This window comes from Varanus komodoensis, unplaced genomic scaffold (genome assembly GCF_004798865.1).
Source record: "Varanus komodoensis strain SLA01 unplaced genomic scaffold, ASM479886v1 scaffold10, whole genome shotgun sequence".
NCBI classification, from domain to species: domain Eukaryota; kingdom Metazoa; phylum Chordata; class Lepidosauria; order Squamata; family Varanidae; genus Varanus; species Varanus komodoensis.
In genome coordinates this window covers 13,513,442-13,534,479 of record NW_025335269.1, presented here as the reverse complement: position 1 = coordinate 13,534,479, position 21,038 = coordinate 13,513,442, and the positions used below count along the sequence as shown (strand labels likewise).

The following is a 21,038-nucleotide window of genomic DNA, read 5'->3' as shown; positions in this document are numbered from 1 at the left end:
CAAACACATAGGTTACCTAGTAACATTCTTTTCTCCTTAGAAAAATGTATTTCCCTGTGGAAATAAATGTATTTGTAAATGGAAACAGATGTAAAGAAATACATATATTATACATGTATACATTAATTTGTTCTAAATTTACATCTACTGTATAATTGTAAATTGTTGTATATAGATTTTATGTACATTTTTACTCTTTTTTGATGAAGCATTTCCTTTCTTTTGTGGGATATATAACTGCCTACCAACAAGTCACTTGGTCTCTCTTTGGCTGCTTGCCTGACATATCAATCCATTTACATGCTACTGATGAAGATATCTGAGCCTAGTACATTATAATTTTATATTTAAATAATTGTAGTGTGTGGAAAGGTGGGTGTGACTGCACTTATTTTGTCTGTGGATTTTCCTTATTCTGTCTTCTAGCAGATGAAAACAATAGTCTGTCTATACACCGGGATTTTTTTTAAAAAAAATCTTCCTTCTGGTAATGTGTTGGATTGTAGACTGTGGGTTGGTACAGTCTACATGGATAGTGTATGCCAGTTGACTTAAGATCAGCCAAGCCAAACCATGCCGGCCAGTCACATCCTGTGACCTGCCATGTGCTTGACAACCCACCGAACACCTGTTAGGTTGCCATACATGTCTGGTTAACTGGATTTGGTTTAGAAAGTCACAAGTTGTATAGCATGGCAGTAGGTGAGCTGATAGTAGACTTGGACTGCTGTTAATCTGAAGCAACACATACAAGCCAATTGCAAACATAGTTAATCAAAACAATTCCCCCTGAGCTTTGAATTTACGCAATAGATCTTCAGTCCAAAAGACATAGACAAATGAGGGAAAGGCTGCAGGATAAAGTGGGAGCAGGTAAGTTAGATACTTAAGGGATCAAGAAACATGGTATGATTTGCCCCATGTCAAGTCCTTACAACCAATTGTTCAGAGATCAAAAATTTAAAAAGAAGATATGCTAATCTAGCCTGTTGTTCATTTGACATCTTCCAGCTTCCTGGCCAGATTGAAGAACCTTTGGTTCACCCCTCAAATTAGTGGCGCTGGTGATCCATTGAGGAAGGGAGCATTAGCTTCCCCATGTGACCATAACTACAGGATCTGACGCTGTTGAATTGGGTGGTGTGTTTATGCTAGAATCATCCTTGTAAATCTATCATATTTTCAGGTGTCCAAGTTATAGCTTTGACTAGACAAAGGTAAGCAGAGTAAAACATAAGCAGCAAAATATTTAGGGGTGGGAGGTGAACCAAGGAGAGGGCTATGAACAAGAAAAATGCAGCATTTGGAAGTGAGTGTGTCACAGATAGCAATTGCACAAAATATATTAAGGAGAAGAACTCCAACTGTCCAGAAGACCCAGTGTGCCATTTCTGTGCATAAAAAGCATTAACAAAATTCTGCCTGAAATTACATTGTTGTTAGGGCTGAAATTGAACCTGCCTGAACCCTCTCTAGCATTCACAGCAACTCTGTAGCATCTCTAATATCCCTAACAGGGTTGCATCTCTATCAGGGCTTACAGATCATTTTGGCAATAGATGGCTTGCTGGCACTGAATCACATAAAACTGTGTAGAATGGGGAGAGAAGGTTCTCTGTGGAAATAATTTGACATGGCTGCCTTACAGTATTAATCCTTGAGCATTCCCTTAATGTACAACACTGGTATGATAGAATCATTGATATGCTGGAGGCACTTGGTCCACATTGATAATGCAGCTTCCAAAGACAAGTTGAAATGCTATTGTTCTAATTAATGCTAAAATAAGTAATGCACTTTTTCACAATTTTATATATTTACTATATTTGGATTCTAACTTTTTAGAAATCAGTTTTACAATATTGCTGAAACAAAAATATGAAGAGTTTGTTCAATGAAATATTTTGAAAGTACCTCAAAGCGGTTTTCCCTTTGGGAAGCTTTTCAACAATTCTCATGAAAACGTTCATCCATTAATTTTGTGCTTGCTTATCCTGAGTCATTGTTCCTTTTCTCAAGAGATACCATTTCTTTGTTTACATTTTAATATGAATTTACTTAATTGTGCACATTTGAACCAGTAAAAAAAATGTAGTCAGATTTCTGCAATGGTATTCTCCAGTCAAAAGTCCATGAACAGATGCACATGTTAAGGCAAAAGTGCATGAACAATACACACAAATGTGCATATATTGCTGAAAATAACATTCAGGATGCATTATATTAGGAAAATTGCTTTTTCAAAAGTTCAGGATGAACCAAACATAAAACTGGAAAAATGAAAACCTGGGAGAACTGATTTATTTATCTATCACCAATGTCAAAAAGTGAATATTTGCAAAATCTCAGAGGGTTTGGAAAAAATATCCTTCCTCCCCCCCCCCCCCCCAGAGAGAGAGAGAGAGAGAGAGAGAGAGAGCACTAATTTCTACCTGGGAAATCAAAACTGGAGAATATTTAACACACCTCTGCATTTCATCTGACTCCTCTTTTCGCTTGGTTTTTCTTGTTTCTCATGGTGCACAGTGTTACACAAGTCATGTGGCTTGATTATATGATTGTTTCAAGCATATCAGAACTGGAATTTTCAACTATTGTGTTTTGGTTTGGCCTAACTTACTGCACTGGCAAAGTGGCCTCAGAATGCAGAGCTCACACTAATGCTACACCTCAAGTGTTGTGCTGATGTTGTAAGAGAGCATGATTAAGCCACATATTGATTAGTTCACTACACTGTTACATGGCTAACATTAGTGCCTGACTATTACCTTATGTGCAGATGTGTAAAATGCTATTTATTGTTGTTTAGTGTTACAACAAATGACCAGCACTGAGCTGTGCAAATTAGCAAACTTCAAAATTAGCCCAACAAAGATGATAGTTTGCCATTTTTGGTATACATATAAAACATCTAAGGTGTCCACGTAGACAGGATGAATCCAGATTTAGATGTGTGGAAGCAGGCTGATGGAAGTGGTCTTCCTTACTCGCTCCTCACCCCTGCAGCCCTTTCAAGCCCTTGGAAATGCTGCACAGATAATGGGGTGAGCTATGGTGGAAAGAGGAATCCCTCCCTAAATTAGACAGAAGCCCCTTCCATTGGTGGAGCTTTTCCATCACCCAGAGACAGATCTTGCAAATAACACAATGCATGGACTGGTCTAACTAACAGAGAAGGCCCAGTTTATATGTCTTTACTTACAGGTCAGAAAACATACAGAGCATCATAAGAAGAAAATTGGAACATAACATGACTAGAGTTGCTTGCTGCCACTGCCTACTCAGTCCATTTCTGTGCTAACTACTTTTCACCTGATGTGTAATAACCAAAACAGCTCTCCATGGAAGAAGCATCATTTTATTAATATTTTATTTTATTATATATTTGGTCAGCAGGTACAGCTCAACCTGAGTGTGACTGTATCCCTTTTTCCCAACCACATGAGAGTCAACTGAACCTGCAAACCATTCCTTGACTTCCTTCCCTTACGTTTTTGTCCTATGGACATAGACTGTACACGAATCTGTGTTGATACCCTCAGAGAAAAACATGTTTTAATTATGCTGGTTTACTACTTTAAATGTATCAGTACATAATCACTTGCTAAGTCTGCTGCTGTTCTGGAGTGGCAGGGTTTGGACTAGGTTTCCAATCTGATCACACTAGCTTTAAACATGGCTTGAGAGCCCCATAATCTATGCCACATAATGAGTGAAACTGGGATATATGTTGAAGGATGTGCTGTTCTCATCACCCCAGGTTGTGTCAATTCATATTGAATCAAGTCAGGTTGCATCAGCAATATCCCTATCACTACTTATTCCTGAGAGCAGTAGATTTGATTTTAAGTAGATTTAGACAGCAAATATCTCTGCTACAACAAATGTATATAATGAGCCATTATCTGTGAAAACCAGCTATTTTTAAACTCCCAGAGAAGTTTGCACCTTTTGATATCGCAGTATATATATTGCTAACATGTTATAGCATTGCATTTAAGTGCAAATACAGTTTTCCTAGATTTAGTGTCTATTAAACAACCTGTGATTTGGTTAGTATACTCCCTGGGACATCCAAAACTTTGCATGGTACATTTGTTCTTAGAATTTTTGCCATTTCATTTTTCCTTCTTGTACTGAATTTTACAGACATAAACACATCTAACATTTGATTCAAACACTGACAGCAGTGCCTGGTGTGCTCTTCTAAATAGGATTGTGCCACTTCATAATCCACATGTGGAATTGTTTGTTTGGAGGTACGCCCTTTTCAACATTTCTCTGCTTGTGGAAAGCTTAAATATGAGGGAGACTTCAAGGCAGCAGTTAACCTGTTGTGTAAGCTTTCCATTTGAACAGACAGGCTGTGCGTTCAAACAAGCTGAGCTACAGCAGAACCTCTCCCCTTTGTCTACCTGACATCTGTAATGCTATTTGGAATTGTTTAGTATGTGGCTCTTTTGCAATGTCCATTCCTTGGGTTTGGGCTTTAGCTCACATAGGTACGTATACTACAGTGGGTGGAAGGAAGGGAAGAAGGAAGGTAGGTAGGTAGAGGGAAGCTTATTTAAAACTGAGACAGGTGGATTGTTTTCCTAGGATGGAGCTTTGGCTAAATGACTGTGCTGGCTAACTCAGGGAAGCGTAATACAGATTTTTCACCCTCTGAGCTAGTTAAAATATATATGTGATACAGTCTTCCCTGAACTGTTTATCATTTCATAATACAGCTGATGGATTGCATTTTAAATAAATCAATTTTAATTTTAATAATAATATAACATTTTCATTTTTAAAAGTCCAAATCTGTGTTTCAGTAATTTTGCAGTTGGAAAAGATTATTTGGCCATATTCCCTTTTGACTGTGATCCACTTAAATTGAAATCATTTCCAGTGATGCTGGCAGAACTTGTAAGGTCTTTAGGATCAAACTGCCTGATATCCTCATTGTAAAAGGCTCTTGAACACTGTTTAAGATTAAATGCACCTCTACATCAAGTTGAGATCATAAGGTCAATTAGCACTGTGTTTCGTATAGCAATGGAGTCATTATCACTGGCCTTACTCTTTGCTCTTTTCTTCCTGTTTTCAGCTGGTTAATGCTCCTCTAGCAAGTCAAGCGGCAGCAGCAGCAGCCGCCGCCGCCATGGGCTCAATAGCAAACTCACAGGCCTTTGGCAATGCGCTCTCCAGTCTTCAGGGGGTCACAGGTCAACTAGTCACTAATGCACAAGGACAGGTGAGTGGACAATGCAGGGGGGAAATGAAGAATACATGTGGCATATTGATCTTGGGGTAGAAATAAATTTCTTATGCATGACAACATTTTGTGGTTGTACACATATGGTGGTGGGAGACAGGAAGAAAATAAACAGTCTTTCCTGACAAAAGATAAAAAGTAGAAATGTTTAGAGAGAGTGAGAGTAGAATCAGTAGGTTGGATCCAGACTTAGGCATAATTGCTCACTGGTCTCCTTAGTTTAATGGCTCTTTTCTGTGACAAAGTCTAGATCCAACTTATTAGTATTGCTTTGTTGTTGCTTTTTTTTATAAACAAACATTTATTTTGGATTATCCTATCTAATATTGAAAATAAGAAACAGATGTCTAGGTTTTGAGTGTTCATGTCTGCAAATTCTTCACTTTACTCCATCATGATTTTCTATAAGATTACCAAAATCAACAGGTCTTCGTTATTGCTTAAGAAAGCTTGAGAGCAGGTTACAATGCTCAGCTTTAGAATTAATAACAATGGCACAAAACCTCTTAAAATGGGTGTAAGAATCACTTGAGACATCTTTGGAAGCAGATGCCATTGGTCATGTTCAAATCAAAGTTAAGGACTGTTATTTCCGTAGGAGTTCTGTTAGCTTTTAAGCCCTCCCACTGAAATAAATGGGACCTTCAGCCCAGCCTTATAATTGTGTACTTGGATGTTCAATGGGGCTTACTTCATATAGAACTGCTGCACTTCCTAGTAAGAATAGTCCAGCTTTAGCATGATTAGTCCTATGCAACCTTTGTTCAACATTTGGCTGTGCAATATCCTTCACTTGTATGGATTAGAACTGCTGCGGTCTTTAAAAAATGCTTAATTAGCCTTGGTTTTTACCAAATAAACATACATAGTGGGAGAATAACAATGCTGCTAATTATTCATCTATAATTTGCACGGATAATTAGCAACATCAGTATAATTCACAGCTTAATCTTATGGATTGCAATTAAAGGGTGCTCTTAAAATAGAGGAGCTGTAAAGCAGGGATGAATCTGTCAGTTTCCAACATTGTAATTATTTTTTAGCATATTTGTAGTTGCTTTATTTTTAAGTGGCAGTTTCTTCATGCAAGCTGTGAGCTTCATACAATACCTACATATGTATTGTGTAGGGCTGTACTAACATAATGCACTATATGCTTGTGAGGTCTGGCCTGCACTGGCCCAAAACTTGCTATTTCACCATATGCAGACTTGCAATGTACACCCTGACCAAGCAATGCTCTGTGTGTCAACTCAGGTAATTCCCACAGAGTTCAATGGGGCTTACACCCCGAGAAGTGAGTATAGGATTTCAACAGATTTAAGCACGTAAATAGATCCGTCAGCTTTGGTGAAATAATTCCTTCTAAGAATGAACTTAGTGCCAACAAGACTATAGCCAGGAAATGCCCAAAATTTGCAGAAGTACAGTCGTCTCATTACAGGTTCTGTGAGGAGAAGAAATATCATATCTTCAGAGTCAAAGCAATGCTGTTGTTCTTGAAACCAGTGCTTGTGAATGTGTGCTTGCTCAGATCTTGGCATAGAACGGAAAAATGCAGAAATGATGAATTATTCTCTTTGCTATGATTTGATATCACCAATCTACTTACCTGAGTCAGACGTGGCATTTATTTTATTCTGTCCAGTGCTTTTTAAATATTAAAAAGGAGCACCCTGTAGCCTAATGCTTGTTTTGGGGTTTTCTTTCTTTTATCATTATTAACATAACACATGAACAAAGATGCATCTGGAGCTTCACTCCTTGTATACATCCCACAAGGAAAAATGCTGACCTTGTTATATTTACTGGGTGGGTACAGAATTGTTCCATCACTACCCCGAGGGTTGAACGATGGAGCTTGTCAAAGTGAGGCCTTATCTAATGAATCATCTTATCGCAGGTGCACACCACACATATTAAAGGAGGATTGCACGACCATTGTGCCCTCTACAATAACCTTTCAGTGTCTACTTTAACCCTTGTTTCAATCCCTTTTCATCAAAGGATCGTTTTATGCAGCCAGCTTTAAATAGAGGTTCTCAAAAGCCTATTAAGATTTCTGTTAGGGACAGAGTATTGGAATAGAAGAAAAGTTGGTTATAATACCTATAACTCATAGTCAGATCAGCCCCAACAAGAAAGCTTGCTTGTTTATATCTGTGCTTCAGAAACAGTGCAAATTCTCCTCTCACAGAGGAGGCACCAGGCACTTGGGACGTAAATTTAAGACTCTGATATATAAAACCATGACAGTTTGTCAGTCGAAGGGTTTCCCCCCCTCCTTTTTCAGACTCTCCCAGGAAAGCAAACAATCAGGTTGTGTTGCTAAACTATTGGGGAAATCTATCTGTCCTGTGCTTAAATAAAACTGTGTAAGAGACTGCACATTTCTTTTGTATACCGGAGCTGGTAATTCTACAGTTTTTGGGGGTATGAAGGGCCCCATTTTTACAAAACTGCAATAGTCAATTGAGTAGTAGCTGTTTACAGAAGAGCCCAGAAGTTGTTACAAGTAAAAATCCATGTAAATTAAGGGTTTAAAATGATTTAAATAGCAAGTTTTGTCTCATTGGCCTTCATGTTTATAGAATCCTAAAAAGGGAACTATATATAGGAAAAATACATAGCTTTTTAAAGAAGCTTATTAATGTGTTATAAATTATTTCTGTCCTGCTTCTTTTGTACCTGGTACAGCTCACAAATTTATAAAATCTGGTGGTTATCCAATGTAATTAAAAATAAAACTACAATTTGTCATGCTAAAATCACAGCAAGAACAAACTGATTTGCAAGAGAAACATAGATATTCTAAGAAGAGAAACCCATAACCAGCCAGACAATCAGATTTCAAGCACCTTCCTGAAGAGTACACAACATTGCGAACTATTCATTGGGATAAGGGGAGAAGATCTCTTCTAAGGTTTCTGTACTTCACCATGACTTCTCTAATCATCTGGATCCAAAATCACCTTGTTACCATTCTTGGTATGGAAACAGCATAGAATTCCCAATCAAGAGTGGTCAAATCTAGTCTGCAGTCTTAGTTGCAATCAGCTCCTTAGCAACAGATGGATCATTGCTTGCTTCAGTCCCATTGGTCTAGCAATATGTCTAGTCTTCTTGTTTACTTTTGGAAGCAGGGAGACAGCATGGAAATATACAAGGGGGTCTTCAAAAAGTGTCCGCACTTTTATAAATAAATTTTATATATATATTTTTGCTGATGGCATTAAAAAGTTGGTACAATGCTGGAAAAAATGCATCGCAAAGGAAGGTGGCTATGTAGAAAAATGATGTAATTTGTTTTTGAAATTCTTAATAAATAGAGTTTATATAAGTGTAGAAACTTTTTGAAGAACCCTTGTACAATATAAATGGGGACAATACGGTAAACACACAGAGTTGCTTGTTGTATGTGAATCCAGTTGATAACTCACACTCAAAGGTTGAATGTGGGATCTTGTTGAACCATGGGTTATTGAAAAGTGGGCTATTGTGTTATATGAACCCAGCCACACTAACTAATCATGCTTTATTAATCAGAAAAACTCGCAATTCACAACATACATTCAGTTTTTGAAAGTGGTTATCACATTGTCTGAATAAGGGGAATGTGTGAGGAATCCTTTTCAGGGTGGGAATCCATTGGATTCTCTGGGCTTGACAGCCTAGACGCTGACTCACTTTGCAGCAGTCCTGAGTCTGAGCCCCTGGCAAGTGTCACCAGCATTCATGGGTCGCTCACCAGGAACTGAGTCCCATGTGCTATACAGGCAGTGTTCCTCTTCTACAGCGTCCCTCTTTCATTTGGGCTGCCGCACCTGATGCAGAGGAAGATTCCCAGTTGTGCACCCTTCATTCAGCCAACATTTGTGGACTTCCCCTTGGCTCGCTTTGCAAGAGCAAGCTGAGGATGAAAGGAATTTTCCAAATGCTAGAGGGATGGATTCTGCTAGGTTCATCCCATCCCTAGACTGAACGCAGCCATTCTTCAGGGGCAATGTGGCTGACAGAGAAAGCTCCTCCAGCACCTCTTCTGTGCTGCAATTAGCAGAGAGAGGCCCCTTAGGCTATTATCACACATAGCTAATTTCCTTCTTCTACAGCCTTGGAGGAATGGTTAAAAAGTTCCTGCTCTCCTCACTGCTGATCAAACCTCTTGAGTGGCAGGTCACCTTGTTGGGTTCTCCTAACAGATTTTAAGGAGTGAGGAGTTCATATTTGGAAAGAAGCCCCTGGAGTGAAGGTATAACAAAGTGATCTGGCAGGTTTTGCAGAATGGTATTTGGAGCTGTCTGTCCAGATGGAAGCTTCCTCCTCCTTGATACAAAGCAGCATACAAGAAGGAAGAGAATAAAGTCCTCACTATCTCCAAGGCAGTTATATCTCTGTGAAGCAGCAGTCAAAGAAAAGTTGGTTGATGTGGCATAAGCCTGGGTCCTGCCAAATAGCTGATGATAGACAATTGTGAGTAAGGTTTCATGTAATGTGATAGTAAGCATGTTCTTTTTTCTACTCTGTATGCTTCTCACTTATTTTCCTTCCATTAATGTTGTCCTTCGGGCCTATAAATAAAATAGCCCTGTAGAGTGTTGGTGAACCCCTTACATGCATCTCTACTGTTAAAGATGCATCTCTACACTACATCCAAAACGCTCCCTCACAGAGCCTTCTTCTTGACTCTGCTAATTAAATTTGAATTATGAAAGAGTACGGGTGTCAGTTTGTACTGGAAAGGCTGCCACCACATTTGCAATTTTAACTGTTGTTAGTATGTTTTCTAATCCACATATAAGAGACAGGAAAGGATTGGGAGGACAAACTGGAAAATAACAGAATGCAATACTGTCGGCTAGAATGGTATCGGCTTTTGGATTTTACATAAAAATTTATAGAATGAATAATGTCCATTCTAGAAAAAACAGCCGGTGTGGAAGCTAACAATTGTACTACAAAAACTTCATTATGAATCTATTTAAATGTTCAGGCTCAATTTTCTGACCAAGGAATTGTTCAAAAGAGTACCACCCAAAGAAATTACTTGTCCATCATTCTGTAAAAAGATTAGACCTCCTACAATTCTTCTGAAGAACCATTTTTCTATTAATATGCAGGTGTTGATCTTAAGATCTATACAGTGATTTTATTTGTCTAAAATAAGCTGCCCAATCTTTTCTTTCTTTACACTTGAGTAATAAAATTGACTTAAATGGCTCCTCACATGTTTAACGTGAGATCTGCAAGCTGGCTTCTCACATTTTCATAAACAAGCATATATTTTAAAAGAATAGCACAATTAATTTTACCAATTTACATGACTATATTGCCTCAGCTAGCAATACACATTGATAGAAGTATATGATGTTGAGTACTTTTACAAATAAAAGGGAAAAAAGGCTTGTCGTATTGCTATTGTGTTACAGAATTTTAATTACACAGTGGATTAACAGGGTCAGAATGTAGCTTAGGAGGTATACAAAGGACTTTACTGGTGCTGGGCATACGCACTGCTTCATTGACAGGGAAATCGTCTTCCTAAAAGACAAGAAAGCCTCTAGTATGGCTTCCACTAATTAGCAAACATTAACTGCCTTCGGAGAGGTTTAATCCACAATTAGCTTGCCAGCAGAGCAGGTAGTATGGTGTGGTTGATCCAGTTCGATAATGGGAGTACTTTGGTTCTCATTATCCTGATGAGAAGGTGCCCATTGGCTCTCTGAGCATCTTTTGGGTAAATAGTGCTAATAAGGCCTGATCGTTCTCTGCTCCTAACAAGCCTCTCAGCAGCGAGAGTGATTACAATGGAGATAGATTTGATGGGATGCGCTCGCTTTTGTAGTGTCTCAGCTGCTGACACTCTGCGACATAATCAGGTCACAGAGCCGGTCACAGCCATCAGCAAAAGCTGTAGCTCTATCCCTCATTATTAAAAGTGTATTATTTCATCCCAGGCCTTCCTAATACTGCCAAGGGCCTTTTCATTTCATACATACATACATACATACATACATACATACATACATACATATATATATATATATATATATATATATATGTCTCCCCCACCCTGCTGCTCCATTTTGGTTAAGCATCAGCTCCCAACTAATAAAATAAAATACTTCATCAGCTAAAAAGCTAGTATATTTTAAAGCAAAGGAAATAAAATACCCCTTTTCAAATCCAGTGAAGGGATCACAATCAAATAAGAAGGGGACATTTTGTCACCATGCACTGTATGGTACAATGTAATATGTCATGTGCTATAAAAAGAGTGGAAAGAATTACAAAATAGGACCTGACTCTCTTTATGGATTGATTTGTAAAGTTCCAAAGCATAACCTTTTTGAAGAGACTCTGGGTGACTACTTTTTAATGGGTCCATGTCCTGTTTCTTCACAATTGCTTTTTTTTTTTTCTCCTTCTAGCGCTGCAAGTGTTTTCAATGAAGAAAGCAGATGCAGCCTTGACAATACCCTCTGGAGTAGTTCCACAACAGTCTGTGCAACTACTCTGGAAGAAAATTTCAAAATTCAATACAAATTCAGCTGGAAGCAGATTATGTCTCCCCACCCCCACCCCCCAGAGACAGGAAACTGGTGTGAAAAATGGGATATTGCACATTGTCTGTACATTCATCTTGTTTTTACATTTGCTGTGTTCAGGATCTTATGTTCCTAAAACCAGAGGCAAGGGCAAGACAAAAGAAGATTGTGGGCACTCCATGCCATGTGGAATGATGTCCCCTCTCAAGCAATGTTCAGTTCTCTTAGAAGTTGGTTTCTCCACCCTAAGAGCACGGTCCAGTGCCTCCCACTCGTGATGCATGTAAGCCTCCAAACCTGGAGAGTTATGTGCATTCAGTGAGCCAAATGAGGCCCAGTGGGGGTGGCCTTTACCCCCCACTAGATCTTGCACCCTGCACTTCATCTAGAAGGTCATTCTCTGCCATCTAGATGAAGCAGGGTGGAAGGAGAGGGATGCAGGCTGGGGTGCCATTTGAGCTGTCATATGTCAGCTCCAGCCTCTTCCCCTCTCCTCTCACATATCCACTTTCCTCCTCTTTGGGGTCAACTTGGGACCTCAGAGAGACTGCCAGACTGGTTCTTTCTTTGCTACTGCAAAGTGGGGGCTCAGCATTCAGAATCCCATCTCTGAGGTCGCAGGACTACAGAACTGGGACTCCTAATAATCCTATGGCTCCAGCACCAATGACATGAGTCTATAGAGTTACTCCCTAATGCTTTTAGCAGCAAACCATTGAGGAAGTATTATTTGTTCTTTCTTACTTTCGCTGGAACTGAGGACAGCTTGCTTATGATGATCTGTGTTTGGAAATACAAAAATGAAAGAATGAGGCCTCCTATTTTCCCAATTTTTACTTCTACAAATATATAAATAAAAGCAACACACCCAACACATTGTGTTGTGTTATGGCCTGGAATTGAAATGGATTTCATTGGCACTGTACCTCTTGTTGCACACAAGATATTCAGCATTGTGAAGGTGCAAAATGGGTTTATTCTGGCACAAAACTTAAGTAAACCACACTTGTTGGTTGTGTAAGTTTTTATCTCTCTGATTCAGAACTTAGTTGCTTGGATAGCTTCTTCGCCTTTACGATGTTTATTGTTTAGGTATGCTCTCTAGCAAACTCTGGGATCTTCTGGAAACAGGTATATTTGATACAAGTTAATGTGGCATTGAAACTGCACACAGGTGCACTTCATTCAACTGTGAACTATGACTTTTAGAGACAGTCGGGTGCAGCCTTGCATATTTTGTCATATCAGAACAAAAGCAGAACAAAAGCACTGAATACTTAAGCAATCAGGAAATGCACATTTGTTTTTGTTTACTTAAGTTCTGTGCCACAATAAAAACACTTTGTACTTTCACAGTGTTGAGCATCTTGTATACATCAAGTGTTATACCAGTTAAACCCTTTTTAATTTCAAGTTCCAACATAACAACTTTTGGAAAAGTCAAAGCGGGACTTAACGCTTCTACAGAGTACTCTATGTTTCACAGGATGGGGAAGAACAATGGAGACATCATTGGTTGTCATGATCATCATCTTTCGCGAACACTGTCTTTATGATAATTTTTACCAGTGGCATTAGCTAGTAGTTTTGTGAAGATATGCCTCAACAGTTGTCAATTTGTGTTGCCTTGAGTTTCGTCATTTATTTATAACATCTCTGTACCACCCAATACCTGAAGTTCTCTGGACAGATCACAACAATTAAAACCATAAAACATAATGATGAAACACAGTATAAAAGTTTAAAAGCACTGTATCAAATTAAAAATCATAGCCAAATAGAACCTAGACACACTGTAAAGATTTAAAATACAGTTTCAGTGTTTAAGAGTAAAGTCACAATAATTACTTTTTCAATTGGTATTTACCTGTTATAGTAATCGAAATAGTACGAGTGCATTACTATCATTATTATTTATGGCTGGTCTTTTTTTAGTATTATGTTTTGCTACAACTGATTTATGGTTTATTTGTTAATTCGTTGTTTTGCTTTGTATATTTGTAATGGCCTATGGCTAAATACAATAAACTTACTACTATTACATTATATGTCTATACTGCCCATAGCTGAACCTCTCCTAAGTCAGTCATCCAGATTTCAACAAGGCCAGATCCGGCTTAGGTTTTAAGATTAGGCAGGATCAGGCACTTCAGGCTAGTCAGGCTATAAAATCTTTTATACTATTAATTTTGCCCCACTGACAAAATCAACAGTGGAGCTGGGCTTGAATTAGTAAATGAAAAGATGGCACTTTTCAATGTAGCTTGTTGGCATAGGAAACCACAGAACATACGATTTCTTTCTTTTAGATGCTGCTTCAGGTTTAGCACTGTTGTTGTTATGTACTGTCAAGTTTTCTCTGACTTATGGCAACACAGGTTTGCCACTAAGATGCTAAAAAGGACCACAGTAAACTCCCATATAAGTGCAGGAAACTCAAAGCTTTCCTGGATGCAGGACTGTGCCTTGATGGTCATGACAGTGTGGTAAGGAGCATCTTTTCCCAGCTTTCACTTGAATGCCAGATGCACCATGCTGTGATTTTCATTTTTCTTTATTTTTACCTTCAGTCATTCAGGGACTTTCCTTGAAGACAGTTTGGAAAATTCACTTGACTAAGAACAAAAAAAACACCTAACCCTAACCCTGTTACCCAGGATCAAGTCATATTACTCTGATCCTCTACACTTGTTTCCAAACTAAATCCAAGATGCTGTTTTAACCTTTATATCTCCACACAGCATGGTACCTCAGTGTATCAAGCAGTATCCTTTCCTATATGAACCTGCCTGAATATTATGACCTATTAGTACAGGAGAGAAGGTCATTTTGGTGATAGCTTTCCAAGAGAAGTTTGCATGGTCATTGTTGCTTGTCTTTTAGTGAGCAGTAAATATTGTTTATTTTGGAGGCAGTGGTTTTGGATGTTTCTTACATTCAATTTTAAGTGGGTTTTTTAAAAAATAAAATGGCATTCTTGATTCTTTTAAAGATGTTTTAGATTATTGTACTAATTTTATTTTCATTTTTTTAACCAGTACTTATTCATTACCTGGTTTTGGTAGTCACCTTGATTATTTGAACAGGAAGGCAAGATAAAAATATGGAAATGAATTGATGGAACAATTTTAAAGTTCTCTCTTTGTCATGTGGGTAGGAATCAGCTAATCTTTTCTAGTGCCTTCTGGATGACACGCTATGGCTAAGGAGAGTATGTTATGTGTCCTTCAGGAGCATAACCATGTCCAAGCTTTTGCTGCTCTGGAGGGAGTTCTAAAATCAATATACTTGCCTGGGGCAGAGTTGCCTCACAAAAACACCTTTAAGGCAGCTGTTCCATTTCACCCTCACTGCCTTAGGCTATTTCTGCTCTGGCCTCTTATTTCATGTAATGTTTTCCACTACTGCTGCCACCAGTCAAGTTCTACAGGTGGAAGTGATGATAGGAGGATCAAATTTAGCTTAATGCCTGACTGCTTGAACAACGGTAGCCCAGCCTCCTTATAGCTGATCTAGACAATGGGATTAAAAAAAACCTCATTGGTCATTCTTGTACTTAATGCAAATGAGATTTCAAGAAGTGTTGAATTTATAACAGGGTTGCTGCATAAGATGGGATGCGTGAAACCCCCATAGGATGGGTCAGGTGCCAGTTCTGAGGTCTTGATGACATGTTCACTCACACTTGCCCTGATATCCATGTCTTTGAACACAGCTTTCTCCTAATCACTTCAGAAGCAGGGGGAAGCTGAAGGAGTTCTGCACTGCTCTCTTGCCACAACTCCTCCACTCCAGAATTTAAACTTTCCTGATCTTTTCATATCAGAGCTCTGAAGGGGGGAATGGGCTGTATAAAATGGGATACAGAAATAAGCCCAGCAGATTGGGACTTTTAGTAATTTCCATGCACTTGTTCCTCTAAAGTGCAAACCTTCCTAGAAATGTGCAAGAAACTCCCCCACGATATTAGTTATTCCAATCATTTTCATTAATAACCATTCCTTTGTTCTGCTATTCATTGGGTTGCTTTTATTCATTTGCATAACTAATTTGGAACTTTATGATTACTGTTTATTTTCATTTTTCCAATGGTTTCTGATTCTTCAATATTCTATTGCCCATAATTTCAGTGTCTTCCATGAAAATGGTATGAAATATTTATCATTCTACTTCCCTATCCTTGTGTGTAAATGACTTGTGATCCACTTTGAGTTTTGTTGTTGAAAACTGGGTTATAATTTATTAAATAAGAAAAGTCACTGAAGATAACACTTATGGTGTAATAGTTTATATTTTATGATAAGTATTTCTATATTTCTTAGGCTGGGATTCAAAATATGAATAACCCATACTATATGTAGTACTGCTGGAAAATATATTTGGGGTTTATCTATACATCTCCTTATCTATGGAGGTAAGCAACAAGTTTAGGGGAAACTCTTGGTCGTAAGGCAGAGAAGGGCAACCTGTGGCTCGTAGCCCCTCTGCATTTGGTCCGCAAAACCCATCTACCATTTCTTTGACAGCCTACTGCATGGGAAGGAAGAAGAGAGGGAGAAAGGGGTGGCAAAAGAAGAAGAAGAAGGCAAAAGGAGGGTGCACCCATTTTCTGCTCAGTATGCACTGCTGGCTTCAGCCCTGCCTACTGCCAGACAGAGCCCCTGAGTTGGTTCCCAATGAGGGAATATGGCCCTTGACAGGAAAAAAAAGGTGCCCATCCCTGCTGTAACTGGATGAGTCCATCTTCCATAAATCATAAAGATGAGGGCTGATTCTGTCTTACAGCAACTAAGAATCTGAGTGTCTTAAGACGATTGCACTGATACCTTACTCTTCAAATATTGCATATTATGCTACCATGAACTATGCAGAGCTGGTTGGGGTGCTGGGATTTAAACAAAGTCGGAGACATACTTCTAGCTTATTGTTGAGACTGTCATGAGTATGCAGAGAGTCATTGCACAAGGCCATCAGAAATGTGTGACACCAGCTTGGAGACTCTCAACATGATTGGGCTGCATACCCAGTAAGAGGCTTTCAAACATTACAGCCACCCACACTGAGTGTTACCACAGTGAAGTGTTTTGAGCAGCCTACACATTGGGACATATTATTTGAATCCATTCTCAGAATGAGAGTGGAAGAGGACATTTTGGAGAGCAAGAGAAGGGATTTGTTCATTACTGCTTTCTAGCCTCACTGAGGAGGGTGGAATCACCCATCAGATAAGGAAAGGGAGAATTTCTTGCTGTGTGGAGAGTTTGAGGAGGTGGGGAGGAGAGAGCATGCTTGCTTCATTAAACTCTGTACACCAGCTTCTCTTTAGAAAATAGGAGATTACAATAATTTTATTTATTCAGGCATCTAACAATACCTGTTTCCACTTGGTCCAATCAATAAGTTCAGTTTCATTCTGGCTTCTATTCTTGACATTACATTATTCAGAAGCCAAGGTTAAATCACATCTTGTATAGAGATACTTGAACATAACAGTAATTGTTGCATGAGCACTTTGGCCTTGGCTTGCTACCACTTGCAATGCTACAGATGGTTTCTGGTTTTATCACTAGTTGCCACACAGAGCCATGCACACAATTTTTGATGCACAGAAAACGAGAAACAATAGACAGCTCCCAGTTTACATACTGAGAATATTCATGTGATCTAAAAACTTCCCTAATGATCACTCAGGAAAATAAAACAGAGCATAAGTTCAGTCTTACAGCTGTAAAAAATAAAAAACATAGTTAAATGAGTGGGGCAATCAGTGCATTGGAAAGAGGTGGAAGTTATGGAGGTGTTTGACTGAGTCATTGACAGCCTAAGTTTGAAGAAACCAGATCTTGGTCACTGTTACTCGAGTGACACTGACAAATACATTTGCATTTCCTTTTTATTTGTCAGTGCTAGATCGTAGGCAGGAAACAGGGATTGGATTGCAAGTCCTAGCAGTATGCCGACTGGGGTTGGCTGAACAAATCCAATCAAAACAAATTAAGAAGCTCATGTACCCGAGAACAGAGAAAAATCTTGAAACAGTGCTAAATAGGTGATTAGTGTAGTGCCAGGTAAGCCTCAGTTAGAGAAAGCATGGCAGTCAGGGAGGACACCAACACAAAGGCCCTGCATCTGTTGCCAATCTTTGAATCTCCCTTGGAGGAGTCAATTAGATGTTGATCATAGTGTGTACAGAGCACAGGAGGAGAGGAAGTGTTCTGTCAGGTATTGTGGTCTCAAGCCATTTTAGGTGTCACCACTTAAAATCAGTACCTTGCATTGGGCTTGGCACTGTATAAGAAGTTGGTCCAAAACTCAGTGTAATACTGAGTAACCACTATCAATCTGCCATTGCGTTTTACACAACATGTAGTTTCTAATCCATCTTCCAAGGTAGCCCAACATAGAATGCATTGTTGTAATCTAACTGGGGGGATCTGGTTGCAGTACCAAGCAGGGGATTCATGCATACCGTAACCATTTGCCCTTCCCAGCAGGAATAGACATCTAGAAATGTGTTCTACATGTATATAGCCCACAGCTAGATTGAAGCAAATATTACCAAGATATTATCATAGCCCTTCAGTTTTACTCTGACTTTCTTCCCCATTCCACAAAAAGCTCCTATCTTCATAGTACCTGTCATTAGTATGTTTTCTGCTGTAGATTTAGGAGGATAAACACCCTTTCCATTTAAAAACATGGGTCTTTTGCTTTCTAAAAAAAAGTATATATGCAGGCAAGATAATACAGAAATAAGCATTCATTTTAATGTTTGATGCATCAAATACTTTGCCATTGCCAACTCTTAAAATAAATGGTTTGTTTTAGAGGTTGGATGTGTCATATTAGCATCCACCCAGGAGATAAGAAAAGAGAAATAGATCAGAGAATGATCAGGATATCAGGGAGACAGTTTAGAGAGAGATGAGAGAGGCCAGTTACTGGAGAAATGTAAAAATTATATGTATGGAAGAATCAGGGAAGGAAAATGTATAAATAGGTCATCGCTGAAAAAAATGTTTAATTTTTACTTACTAGTTGTAGCCTTTCGAGACTTGGACCTCTCCCAAGGATATATTTATTAAGCTATGACATGACTTATTCCATGGGAAGATGGATAGATGGACAGATAGACTCAAAGTGAAAGGGAAACAGTGAATGTAAATACACATAATATAGCACTGAGGATCTGGATTAGGGGAGCACTGCCTCTTGGCAAAAGAAATTAGTCTTTTTTATTGGTTTCCATCATATCATCAAATTAAACCTTTCCTCTTTGCTGTCACACCAGATATATTCATTTTTGTCTCTATTGGGGCCAATCACATGGCATACATTGCAGCTGCAGGAGTCATTCTCATCATTCTTCCAGGGTTCAGTCCTGTGCCCAGTGCTATTCAATATCTTTACTAATGATTTAGATGAGGAAATACAAGGAAAGATAGTCAGATTTGCAGATGATACAAAACTGGGTGAAAGAGCAACTATTCTAGAAGACAGAATGAAGATCCAGGGTGATCTTGATACACTTGAACTCTGGGCTCAAAGCAACAGAATGAAATTCAGTAAGAACAAGTGCCAAGTCCCCCACCAAGGAAAAAGGAACCAAATACATTGATACAAGATGGAAGATATGGGGCTCAACAGAGTGGAAAAAGAAAAAAGACCTTGAAGTAATTGTGGACGATAGGCTAAATATGAGCCAACAATGTGATGCAGTCACAAAACAGCAAATGCTATATTGAGATGTATTAATAGAAGTGTTACTTCCAAATCACGAGAAATGGTAGTTCTCCTATATTCCCCACTAGTCAGACCCCAGCTGGAATACTGTGTCCAGTTCTGGGCACCAAGTTTTAAGAAAGATGCAGAAAAATTAGAAAAGGTCCTGGGGGTGGCAGCAAAGATTATCCAGGGTTTGGAAACACTGCCCTATGAGTAGAGACTGAGAGAACTGGACATGTTCAGCCTTGAGAAGAGAGGACTGAGGCAGGGGGTGCATGATATCTCTCTATAAGTACTTCAAAGGCTGTCACAAAGAGGAAGGTCAAGATCTCACTGATACCAGAGTGAAGGACATGGAATGATCAGCTCAAGTTGCAACAACCCAGGTTCAGGCTAGATGTCAGGAAAAGTTTCCTCACTGTCAGAGCAATATGACAGTGGAACCGGTTGCCCAGAGAGATTGTGGGCAGTTCCACATTGGAGACATTCAAAAAGAAACTGGACAGCCATCTGAGTGGGACGATGTAAATTGGTGTCCTGCAACAGCAGGGGGTTGGATCCAATGACCTTCATGGCCCCTTCCAACTCTAATATTCTATGATTCTATGTCAGCACAAACATTGAGGCCACAGTCAGTCCTGTCCAATATTTTCCTGGACTGTTGTTTTATGTTGTTTTCTGTGATCAGTGTTTGGCATTGGGGCTCCCCACATTCTTGGTTGGCCATATTTCCCTTCAGGGAAGAAACATTTCTTCCATTCTGTGTAATAAAAAACCTTTAACAGTTATTTTTCTATATAGACAAATAGAGACTTAGCAAGGTTATGGCACCCCAAATATCAAGGAATTAAAAATTGATCAACTAAAGGGGAAGCAAACATTGTCAAGCTCTTTGAAGTTAATAGAGTGGGTCTCATTAAACACCAGAAGAAAATGTTATCCTTAAGGTTATTTCATTTTTATTTTATGGTGTTAAGTGTCAGTTAGCACATTGCAGTGTTGAAGTCTGAGGAAAATAGTTGCCCTTTCAATGGAACTGTACACCTTCATACAGAATCCTTAAGAGTCAATGTAAGAGACTCACACAAAATTCCTGCATAGCTCCAATTAATTTTTCAGTGACAAACTTTATGCTTTTGATCATCTCAGCAACAATTATTTTCTGTTGATTCAACTCTAAATACCAAAATGCCAAAATTATTTCTTTCAGCTCTTATGGACATATTTAAGTCCCACTGACACCAGTACAGAAACATGAAGCATGTGATTAAACATCCCCACACCCAGAAATCAGTAGAAATGGTGTCTCACTTCAGCAGAATCACACTCATTAACATCGCCTACCATGCTACAGGTGTGACTTGTTCCTCATTTTTTAATTTCTGTTAATATGTAGTTATGATGCCAATGTCACAAAAGAAGATAGAAGATTGCCAGTTTGAAAAGGGTTGGTATCTTTTTTCTTTTTTTTTTTTTTGTCTGATGATCATCTGAAGGGAGCGGCAGAA

General features: G+C 38.8%; 1 protein-coding gene across 2 annotated transcripts in view; it reads left to right on the top strand.

Moving 5' to 3' along the window:
• The window catches only part of POU6F2 (POU class 6 homeobox 2), a 322,643-nt gene that overhangs the window by 277,430 nt on the left and 24,175 nt on the right, over window positions 1-21,038 (top strand). For both annotated transcript variants that reach the window (XM_044419127.1, XM_044419128.1), the window contains one exon: window positions 5,093-5,239. In XM_044419127.1, the coding sequence (XP_044275062.1) occupies window positions 5,093-5,239 (147 nt within the window). The remainder of the gene's footprint in view (window positions 1-5,092; window positions 5,240-21,038) is intronic.